Source organism: Mytilus californianus, unplaced genomic scaffold (genome assembly GCF_021869535.1).
Source record: "Mytilus californianus isolate M0D057914Y unplaced genomic scaffold, xbMytCali1.0.p SCAF_5, whole genome shotgun sequence".
NCBI lineage: Eukaryota > Metazoa > Mollusca > Bivalvia > Mytilida > Mytilidae > Mytilus > Mytilus californianus.
Window position 1 is genome coordinate 106314082 of NW_026262701.1, and position 12812 is coordinate 106326893.

General features: G+C 30.8%; 1 protein-coding gene across 2 annotated transcripts in view; it reads right to left on the bottom strand.

The window, feature by feature from the left end:
• Positions 1-1468: 1468 nt before the first annotated feature.
• Positions 1469-12812, bottom strand: part of LOC127700469 (N-acetylglucosamine-1-phosphodiester alpha-N-acetylglucosaminidase-like) — a 35578-nt gene continuing 24234 nt past the window's right edge. Inside the window, exons 8-11 of one of the 2 annotated variants that reach the window (XM_052203962.1) lie at positions 10121-10303; positions 7802-7924; positions 7254-7323; positions 1469-6620 (exon numbers count right to left, since the gene is read on the bottom strand). In XM_052203962.1, the coding sequence (XP_052059922.1) occupies positions 6344-6620; positions 7254-7323; positions 7802-7924; positions 10121-10303 (653 nt within the window). In that variant the 3' untranslated portion in view covers positions 1469-6343. Of the gene's footprint in view, positions 6621-7212; positions 7324-7801; positions 7925-10120; positions 10304-12812 lie in introns of both variants that reach the window. The other variant, XM_052203963.1, reaches the window with a different exon arrangement.

A 12812-nucleotide genomic window follows, 5' to 3' on the forward strand; every position in this document is an offset into this window, starting at 1 on the left:
TGCTTTCGCGACAGAAATGTTGCAGGCTCAACAATAATGGTCCTTGGAACTTGGAAAGAACAAAAAAAGTATGTAGGTAAAAGAGCAAAATAATGCATATCTTATATACAGATACAGGCATATGTTCATTGTCCTTGACCTTATTTTCACGATTCAATGATCCCTTAAAACAGTATAAATATTATAAGATTTCTTCAGATATGATGAGCAATAGGTTTATATAGATTCATTGCAAGGTATATATGAATTGATGTCTTGTTAACACGATTTGGACTGTTTACTAATGTGGTTGGAGCATTTTACAACAACTCATGTATTGAAATCCAGTACTCTAGCCAACTCCACCACATAAACCTATAGAAGTCAATTATTTTAATAGAAAAAATTGAGATGTGGTATGATTGCCTATTAGACAAATTAACCATAAACCAAAGGACAAAGATTACACATGACTGGTCATAATATGTCCTTCAACAATATGAAAAAGTTGTACCATATAATAAGCTACAGAAGACTGTGGTGTGTCAAAATATGAAACAATTCAAGAGAAAGCCTACAGCCTTATTTATACTACAACAATGAGCTAAAAGCAAATATGGCAGACAGAAAACCACTGAATTACATGTTCCTGGTTTAGGACAAGCACATAAAGAATGTGGAAGGGTTTAACATGTTTGTTAGAGCTTAACACTACCCCTTACCTTGGACAGTGGTGTGAGAACAAGCTGTAAAAATTAGTTGGAAAGGAAGGTCTTAACTCATCAGATTGGCACAAAAGCAAATAACAAAAAGACAAAAGACTGATTTAAGAGTGCACACATTGTATAACCCTTCTTTTCATTGAAATTAATCTGACATGGTTCAATGTATATACATGAAAGTTGGCTGAATATCATTAAATCATGATGTGTAAATATGAATATGAGTTGAATGGTCTGATTGATTGTGTTTTGTCATAGTTATGCCCCTTTTCACTTAGAAAAGAAATTTAGGCTCTGTTAAAGCATACAAATCATGTCTTCACCACTTCTCTTACATTATTTCATGTATATTGGAAGATTCTATTGGATGATGATTATGGATGGCTGCTTAATTTCCAGCGGTAAATTAATATGGATATTCAGGATGAGAACATGTTAATTTAATATGAATATTTACCCTGCTTTGTACTATAGAATGACACGCTGAGCGGGATTATTCTGACTCTGAGCTGACCAGTCTTTGCTCTTACTCCTTAATGCTGCGTGCTTAGTGGAGAAGCAGGAAATAACAATTTTTAAGTATTTGGTTTTACCCGGCCGGGGTACAAACCCACGACCTCCCTTCACTTGAGGGGAACATGGTTTCTATTGGAAGATACTAACCTACAATCATATAACATTTAAAGGTTAGGTATTGCAGAATACTACAGAAAGTAGGTCACTCTGACCTATACTTCTTAATGACCTTTGGTTGATTTAAAGAAAAGTCTGTTTTATCATATTTTATTCATATAATTATACAAAGCTATATAAACCTGAACTAAAATCGTTTGATGAATATTACAGTGCATATAAAACAGTCCTTAATTATTTTATTCTGTAACCATACAACCATATTTGTTATATTATGACTGAAGTTTGCTTAAATTTAAACAATAAAAGCAAGCCAGTTTCTTTGTATGCTCTTTATTTTCTGTTATATGTATAGGGTACAGTTTTTGATACAGAATATTTGTTCAATGATGTTTATTACCAATATCTATATATATATTTCATTAATTTTATGACTGTCAGTTTTATTGGTGAATGAAACATGAGCATTCGACAATAATATCATGTGTCATTATATCTAAATAGAATATAAAAACTTTATATGAAGCTACCAATTCTTAAGTAATTCATAAAAAATTTCACTTTAAAAGTGCACAAAGTTGAGACTTACAGTCTTATCATCAAGATTTATTTTTGTAATTTCAAATGATTAATCAACCAAGATATCTAAATTATTTAGAAACATTTATTTTCATCCTCAAAGGATCAACCTTTTCGAATATAGAAACTCATGGTAAAACTATTAGATTATTTTATACCAAGTTATTGAGGCTTGTAATGCCATCAGTATTGACCTCTAAGGGACTAAATATGAATATTGACTAGAACTTAATATAAAATATAATATTCTTAACAATTACAAATGTAGATTATTTACATAGTGTGGTAAGACAACTGGTAAAAATAAAGTTGTTGAATAAATTTTCTATTTAGAGTATTGTGGCTATAATAATATATTATTCAGTCTAATCAACAAACAGAGATAAAAAAAATGTACAAGCTTTTCGTTCATGACTGATCGGTTCAAAATCTATCGTCACACACGGAATCTAATACTGTAAATTCAGAAATTATTGCATGCATTTATTATTGCGATTTTTCAAGAATGGACATCAATGCTGTTATCTACTACCTTTTCAACGTGATATTATACCGATACGAAATTATTCGAGATTAATTATTGAGATTTCAAGGAAATCTGCATACATATATACATATAAGATATCAGAATGCGAGTTCTTAATTTTGCGATACCCACCTAGTCGCATTAATAAAAACCTCGCAATAATTTCTGAATTTACAGTATCTGATACATTGAAAAAAAAATAATGTTCTTGCACTTCATAATAAACTTAAACAAAATGTTGAGTTACTAAATCCTAGATTATCCTATATCTTAAAAAAAAAAAAAGGTTTAGGGTGAAAATAATATAAGAGTTTTCAATAGATTTCTATGTTAAATAATTCAATAAAAATGAAACACAAGGACTCTTCTTTGCTTATATATTATATATCACATAAAGCTTAAACGCCATATTTTTAGTATTTCCCTGATATTTAATTGCATATTTATCAGATGTTAAAAGCAAATAAAATATGAACTTAAAAATAGACTGTATTGAAAAATAGATGTGTCAGAACGACATGAATTGCATCGCTCGTAAAAAAAGCGTGAAGCCATTTTTAGGAGTGGCAATTTGTTAATAGAAGGTTGATATCAAAATCCAAAGCCTGTAATTTCTCAAAAATCAGTTGCGGAACCAAACGTAAACTTGATCTGTAACTCATCATAGTAGATTCACATACTAAAAATCAGCTCAATATGTGAATGTATTTAGAAAAAAAGTCACAAAATTTTCAAAGTCCAAAGCCTGTAATTTCATCAAAAAACAACAGAGCGGAACCAAAGGTGAACTGGATCTGTTACTCATCATAGTGCACTCACATACATAAATTCAGTCAATATGTAAAGGTATTTAGAAAAAAAGTCCAGATAATGATTCGTTGCGGAATGATGGAATAACATACAAAAGTAAAACTATATGGCCCCAACCGCTAGGAGATGGGGCCATAATAAGACCATTATAGATTATTGATTGTGATTCTAGATAAGTACTATATGATTTAAAGCTAAATGCAATGCTAGAGTTACAGGAATAACTTAATACTCTAGGACTATGATCATTCTCTACATATACAGTCTACTTCTTGCATCTTCATTAGACTTTATAGGGAAATGGACAGATTTTCACTTCAACTGCAGATAAAATAAAGACTTCGCTTTTTCTATAGATTAAATCAATGTCAAATTATTAAGTTATAGAATGGTTATAGATTATCCGACTATCATGTAGAGTACATTTACTTGTGTTTGTCTCATAACCAATTACCTTTTTATACCAGTAATGAAAATAGTTCTGACCATTTGCCAAAAAATAGTTTGCACTTGAATGGTAAATGTAATATTTGAAAGAAAAATTATTAAAGTAAATATCAGATGGTATAATTGAATTGGTATAGTTTGAAATTACTCATTGGGGAAATTTTATGTTATGAGTGGTCAAGAGCAATCTTAAAATGTCCAGGCGTTGAAATCAAATTGCTCAGAAAAAAACAGAACTTACATAAATCTAAAATAAAGACACCTGAAATAAGCTGTTTCACTAATAAAATAACAAATAACTAGAGGTTTTTCACTTTATACTATACAACTGAAATTACATTTTGATTCCTGTGTTGTTTCTGGGGACCTGCTTTTCAGGGAATTAACAGTACTCAAGATTTATAAAATTGGGAAACAGGCCAGGGGATTCATGTCACCCTGATAGCTCTATATTTATTGTTAACCACGTTTACATTTTCTAGGACTGATTTTATAAACCATGTTAAAGCAAGTTAGTTATTAAAAGTTCAGAAAATCAACAACTTTATCCCATACTATTTTGTAAATTGACATTTTTGGAAGGTAAAAGATGACCATCTAAGGTAAATTACACTCATTCACTATACAATTTTAATTTTACAGCCACATGGATTCAATTCTATAATTTTAAAGCTTATCATTTAAGAATATTTTAGGTAAAATATTTTAAACAGTCATAGGGGTTTCAGTAAATAATTTAAAATAAGTCTGCAGTAATGGGAAATATCTGAACATCAGTTTATATGACCTTGAGGACAAGTGAAGTAGAAAAAAAGTGGAAAAAAATCAGCAAACCCCAAAAAAAATAATTTATAATTTTCTACTTTGATATGACAATATAAGCAGGGTTCTCACTAGGATATTTTTATGGTGAGTCCTGGGATTAATCACTTTTTGAAATGGTGAGTCCCAGCCAATTCTAACGAGTCCATAGTATGTCATGTCTTTTTAATATGGACTGTCTCATTTGGCTTTTTGCACTTGTTATATCATCAGGCACAAAAAATATATCACTTAATATTGTAAAAAAATCTTTCCATGTGGCTAAAATCCTACAGTAAAAGTTTAAATACATTATACTATCTGACACATAATACAACATCTATCCCAAAATACCTGAGTGCATATATCAAATATAGTACATGTATATAACCCTGATTCACATCAAAATATCAAATTGATAAACTATACAATTGTAACATCAAATGTAAATACTAACAATAGTGTTTCAATCAGTACACGCTACTCCACACCCCACATTCAATTATCTATTTAGCTAAAATTAAATGGTGTCAACACCAAAACCAAACAGTGTACACATATAATAAATACCAGTGTTTGTAAGAATCAATCAAATACCAGTGTTTGTAAGAATCAGACAATATAAAAAAAATGAACGCAAATTTTTATAAAACATGTTTTGTCATTGGCTTGTGGCATTTAGGAGTAAGAGCAAAGACTGGTTGTTCTCCGAGTCAGTATATGTGTACAAATTTATAAATTGCATGTAAAAGTAGCTGAAAAATTAACAAGTTTTACTTAAAATCAAGATTTTTCAAAAACCTTTCCTATAAAAATAAGACGATGTGGTATGAGTGCCAATGAGACAACTCTCCACCAGAGACCAAAATGAAGTAGAAGTTAACAACAATAGGTCACCTATGAATATTCTAAAAACTATTTTATTGCTACAGCAATTTCTTTTTTATTGATATGATTTTTTCCCCTATTTTCTGTACAAATCATTCAAGTAAGTGCTACATATGTAACACATTTAAAAAATCAGATTTTGCTTACTTTTACCTTTTTGATATTATCCCACTACTTTGTAAGTAAAAACAATTTATATGAACTTTAAAAAAAAAACAATTTCAGAGACCTATGAATTTCATTTCAATAAAACAGTAATTTCATTGAAAACCAAATTTTTTTTTAAAGAAAGTTCATCATCAGGACAGGATTTTAGAAATGGCATAAAATGAAATTACTGATACATTTATACAATTTGATGGAAATTTAATCCTATCTATAATTTTAGTTATGTCCCCTTATGTGTGTTTCTACGGTGCATTCTATACAATGTACATCTCCAGATACCAACTACATATCTGACTTCACTATTTCTAATTTTTACTGAAAGATTCTTTGGCAGAATGGCATTTATACTATGTAAGGCACCATATGTAGAACACAATTAAGCTAATAGCACCTCTACAAAAATGTGAAGTTATTTTGACATGAATGATGCTTGAAGGTATTCTCTTTTTGATTTATATGATGTTTAGTATAAATGTCATAACACTATTATTTGAATAATCTTTGGCATTTATAGGACACTGTTAATACTTTTAAATCTTTTGGTATAACTACATACAGACCAGTTCTAGTAATTGGTTGAATTAACAGTTTAAATGAATGGTATACATGTGCAAAACTACTAATGCATTTCTGGACTCCATGTTTTTAATTACAGTTTTAATAAATGTGTCATTTGTAAATAAAATTAAAAAAAAAAAAATTTACTACATTAAACTGGAATTCATATTTTGGAATTACTTGTATACAAATTAAACATTGTCATTTTAAATAGCTGCTGCATATTTTTCTGCTAATCTGAATTAGGATTTACTCCAACTCCAACTCCAACTCCAATCTCCGTCTGTTTAGCTTCCTTGGAAAATGATGTAGTTACCATTGGATAATCACTAAATGAAGACATTTCATTTTCAGACTTAGGTTCAACACTATACTTAGTTCTTTCTCTCATTTTCTTTCCATGTTTGACTTTTTTCTTTGATGTGAATAATTTACACAATAATACTATATTGACTATAACACTGACTGCTGCGAATGTGCTGATACAAATCAGACTTATTGTTATTTTCCTGAAAAAGAAAAAAAAGGATAACAGGAATTAATTATATTGAGCACACTAACCATCATCATGATCACATGACTCCTCTGAAAATTTAATAAATTAAAAATTATTCAATTTTTTTTTCTTGATTTTCATTGTTTAAGATAATTTTTCAAGTATATTTTGGATTCAAAAAGTGTGCGCAAACAAGAAATAACTTTATATTTGTGAGATTATTTTAAATCCCTCAAATAAAACCTCTCTAAAAATTATTTTTTGTTTCTTAGCTATGCATGATGTTACAACATTTAATGAAAATAATGGTGGAAAACTTGATAAATACAACATTTTCATGAAAAAGGCTTAAATAATGACATACTATTGACCCTCATAACATAAAAAGTCTTGAGTAGTTCATTTGTAATTCTTTATCTTATGCATTTCCATACATTATGTGCAGATTTGAGATAGATTTCAAAAACTTCATTTTCTTGGGCACAAACAAGCCTTTATGCCCCCACTCCACTAATCTATACATGAAAAGTTGTAATTAAGATCAGAAAACTACTTGCTAAGCTTAAAACCATTCAACTGTGACGAAAAACTAAACATAACTATACCTAAACTCTTCTGATTGGTCAGAAACTAAACATAACTATACCTAAACTCTTCTGATTGGTCAGAAACTAAATGCTGTCTTTGGATCTGTTGTTTTGCATAACATATTCCAGCTGAAAATGTAAAAGTTAACTTGCAGGAAGAACTTGTATTGTAAAACACTTTTGATTTGAAAATGTTCATACACTTTACATTAGAGAGAAATGAACATGCTTCTTAACATTGTTTGTAATATTCCTTGAAAACTATAACCAGAAGTTAGAATTTATAATTCTTTGTTATTTGTGCAGTGTATGTATGATGTAATATGCTTGTCAAATCAGTCTTTGAAATTGTTAAAGTATAGTACATGTCAACGAAATAACCATCATTCACAATTTAAAGCTTTATTTTACTTGAAAATAAGCATTGTAACCTATGTTTTATTTAGTGATGTTTCAAAGTTTAAAAGTCACCTATCATCATTTCCGAAATGTAAAATGGTATAAACTTCCCATAAACAGACCAAAAGAAAGAAATTTGGTACAAACATGAAATATTGCAAAATTGTGCAAAATAACTTCTAAATCTTTCCTTTATGCCTTGTGATACCTTGCATATAATGCTGGTCTAGATCGGTAAAATTACAACTTCCTGTTACTGAGTGACATGGACATCCATCTGAACATAAACATACACTGGAACAGTGGTTACCATAGAAACCTACTGGACATTCTGTAAATACAAACAAACTGCTTGAAATATTGATTAATTGATTGATTGTTGGTGTTTAACACCACTTTCAGTTCTATTGGTTGTCAGATTTTATTGGAGGAAGCTGAAATGCCAGGAGAGAACCACCAAACTTCAGTAGGTCTACTAGGAAAACTGACAATCCTAACCTCAGTTTCGGCAGGCTAGTGCTACAGTAGATGAACTACTTAAGACTACTCAGCCACCAAGGAAAATATACAGGAGTGCACACTCTGAAATGTCTTGCCTGTTTTACTGACCATTGATTTTATGTTGAAAGTCTTAAAGATAAAGGTTTTACTACAAGTATCACATAAACTTAACAATTTTAAAGATTCATCACAATGAGGTCAAGGCCAGATAAACCTGTCAGACAGACATGTACACCTTACAATTATTCCATACACCAAATATAGTTGACCTTTTGCATATGGTAATTGACAAAACAGACCAAAACACAAAAAATAAACATTGACCAATTAACCATGATAATGAGATCAAGGTCATATTTTACCTGTCACGGTCAGATGATACCTACAAGACAGACATGTACACCTAATAATCATTCCATACACAAAATATAGTTGACCTACTGCTTAAAGTATTTGAAAAAATGACAAAAAAATAAAAACTTAACATTGACCAATGAACCATGAAAATAGTATATGAGAAACGGACCTAATCACGTAGCTTTAACCTTGACCACTGATCAATGAGATTATGAGGTCATGGTCAGGTGAACTCTGTCTGACAGACATGTAGACCTTGCAAGGAACCATATACTTAATATAGTTATCCTATTACTCATAATAAGTGAGAAATTCACAAGACAAAAAAAATATAATTTTTTTTTTCAAGCAGTCACTTAACAATGAAAATGAGGTCAAGGACAATGGACATATGACAGACAGAAACTTGTTTACATAAGGTGTATGCATACATGAAGCATCCAGGTTTTCTAGCTTCTGAAATATAAAGCTTTTAACACATAGTTTACGCCACACTCCCGGATAGTAATCCCTATGTCTTGCATACTGCAACTTTCGTTGCAGGCGAGACAAAAACTGACAAAATGTCAAGAATACTGAAAAAATCCATAAAAAGAGCAGAAATTGCAAAAATAATTTTGAAATGACAATTTCAGTGCAGTACTTGCATAATGTATCTGGAAACATTTGTGTGTGTCTAGATTTGGCTATGTTTGCAATAGACATCTTACTGTGAAATGTACTCCACACAAACATTTTTCTGTCCATTCAAAATGCATTGTCTAATGCTGTGAAATGAGAACAATAAATGTGCCCAATTTATGGGGGATTTCCCCAGCAAAAGGTGTTAATAACATGACTATTGAAATCCTTGATTACATATTCATATTAATCATAGATAGGCATTTAAACAAGTGAAATTGAATTTAAGCACTTATAAACTCATTTACAACCTTAGAATGTAAGCCTAAAAAATTATGACATGTGATGCAGAAGGTCCTCTTGTACCTAAAATCCCCATGAAGATTTTGAAAATTTGGCAGTTTAAAAAAATTAAGAGTAAATGTGTAGTATATAGTTTCATCTATACATAAAAGAAGTTAATATGCAGTCAAAATGAGCATTGCATATAGTTGCTGGTGTCTATTTCTTTATTTCAGACCCTTTAAACAATTCACATGAGGTCAACCTATTGATTTAATGTTGATCATTCTGCTCTAATCTTGATCTGCCCAGGTTCAGAATTATGTGTCCATGAAGGGGACATATCTTCAGCAGACTGTTCCTTTGATATTTAGCCTGTTAAAACTAAACTCAGCACATCAGTCTAATTCAGTGGTTGTCGTTTTTTGCTGTGCTTCATATTTTTTTCTGTTTATTGTTTTGTAAGTAAATCAGGCTGTTAGTTTTCTTGTTTGAATTCTTTTACACTTGTCATTTTATGGCCTTTTATAGCTTGCTATGCGGTATGGGTTTTGATCATTGTAGAAGGCCATATAGTTGCTAACCTTCTACATCATTTGGTCTCTATTGGAGAGTTGTCTCATTGGCAATCATAACACATCTTCTTGTTATTATATGTAATATTTTCAGTTTGACAATAATTAAGCACTAATCAATCAAGCAATTATGGAATGACATGTGAATATGTTCTGGCATTATATCAAAAGCACATTGTTTTAGTTCTTACCATTCTCACATAATTGACCAGTGAAACCTGGCTGACAATCACACTTTCCATTAACAGCATCACAGGTACCAGTAGAACCATGTGAACAGGAACACTGCTGAACACAATTCTTCCCATAATACCCTTGTGAACAGGAAATATTGCAGTTATCTCCCATCCATCCAGCCTCACAAGTACACCCATCTATAATATATACTTTAGTTCTAATATATGAAACATAGTCATATAAAACATGTTTCATTCTATGAGGAAAATAAGTCATGGAATGAGCTACACAGGTAAAGTTTTGTTGTAATTAAATAATTACATTAAATGTATGTCATCAAAATCCATATTTTTTTATTAGCTGATAAAAAAAGCATTGATTGTGCGCACATTTTAAGTATAAAGCGCTTCCACACTTCATACAAAATAAGTTTTGGTCAGTATTTTTTAACCTCTATAAAATTACAAAAAGAAGAATTCAATCAAATAAAACAGAAATAAGTACATGTATTTGTATTTTGTAGAGTTATTGCCTAAAGTTGCACTTCATTTGCATACCTGTCAACCTCTGAAAGTGAAGATGCATGTCATGGCTGGTTCTATTGAAAAATATCAGGTCATAATGTGTACAAACTTTTTTCAGATGACTTTAGGTATTCAGAGCACCTTTTTTCAGATGACTTTAGGTATTCAGAGCACCTTTTTTCATTTAAAAACATATATATGTACCAATTTTCACAAAGTCAGTCAACTAAAACAACACACACACTCGATCTGTAAATCTTCATCATTATATTCTAATGTAAAAGAAATTAGCACCAGATCTGCAGGCATTGCAAAAAAGTCTAGACAAGTACAATTTTCATGAATTGAAGTTCAAAGGTTGTTAATAAAGGCAACAGTAGTATACCGCTGTTTCGAAATTCATAAATCGATTGAGAAAAAAACCAATCCGGGTTAGAAACTAAAACTGAGGGAAACACATCAAATATAAGATGAGAACTACGACACAACAGAAACACAACATTAAAATGTAACACACACAGAAACGAACTATAATATAACAATGGCCATTTTCCTGACTTGGTACAGGACATTTTAAGAAAAAAATGGTGGGTTGAACCTGTTTTTGTGGCTAGCCAAACCTCCTGCTTGTATGGCAATGTTAAATATAACATTAAAATGACAACATTACATGACAGGACTACAATACAAATAAATGGGAGAACATATAGGACAGAGAAACATACGAATAATAGCTAACAAAAGGTACCAGGTTTAAAATTTAATACGCAAGACGCGCGTTACGTCCACACAAGACTAACCAGTGACGCTCAGATCAAAAAAGTTTGAAAGCCAAAACAAGTACAAAGTTGAAGAGCATTGAGGACCAAAAGTTCCAAAAAGTTGTGGCTAAGGTTTTCTGTCTGGGATAAGAACATCCTTATTATTTAGAATAATTCATACTTTTGCAAACAGTAAATTTTTAAAAAAGACTATATAATAGATATGTGGTTCATAAGTGTTTCTCGTTTCTCGTTTTTTATATAGATTAGACCGTTGGTTTTCCCGTTTGAATGGTTTTACACTAGTAATTTTGGGGGCCCTTTATAGCTTACTGTTCGGTGTAAGCCAAGGCTCTGTGTTGAAGACCGTACTGTGACCTATAATGGTTTACTTTTATAAATTTTGACTTGGATGGAGAGTTGTCTCATTGGCACTCATACCACATATTCTTATATCTATATACATGATAACACAGAAGTGGTGACTAACTACAGAATAAAAACGGATACATAAAACAACATAAACCAGCACATAAAAATTCACAGCCGAGTTAGCCAAAGAGATCAACGCACAAAGTGACGTCACATTTGAATTTCTAAAAATTTCCCCAAAATAGGATAGAATTAGGATAGAATTCAAGATTAGGTTTGTAATACTCATATAACATTTATTAATAACAATGAAAATTACAATACTAATTAATATAAAATTGTGGTAGTAATTAGATACTTAATTGTATTATCTAGCGATGTCGGTGTTTCTTCTAAATCAAACTGTAAACCAAATATATCGTATAAATTTAGTTGACCCAAACTAAAATCTAATAAATGAACTGGGTGATTAATTCAGGTTAACCAAAAACTAAATTACAATCTCAATCTGTATATCATCATTATTCACTAATCACTGTATGTTTTTATAATGACGAAATAACAGAAGGTCGGATGAAGGCAGGGGTATTACAATGTAAATCTGTATTTACTCCCCTTTAAGAGGTTTAAACGAAGCTGCATGAATGTCTTAAAGGGGCATTAGCTATACTTGTGACAAAGAAATCAAAGAGAGATATATTGTTTCAAACACGAATTAAAGCAGAGAATTGAAATAATACTTTCCTATTAACAGTCAGTTTGGTTCAATTTTTTGTAAAAACAGCTAAACATTCTTGTTATATGGGTTTTGCAAGACATTAATTTGACCTCATTTGGGTTGTATGCAATCTTTAATTTGACCCTCAGTTGGAGATGGGTTGAGCATGTCCATTGATTGAAACTAATGTCATCTGAAAAGGGGAATTAGGGAAGGCAGCAGCAGGAAGACCAATTTGTTGATTGATTCGACATGCAAAAAAAACCCAGTTATATACATTTTGCAGTAAATTATTTACATTTAATTCATAAGTTTTTATCTATGAAATGAG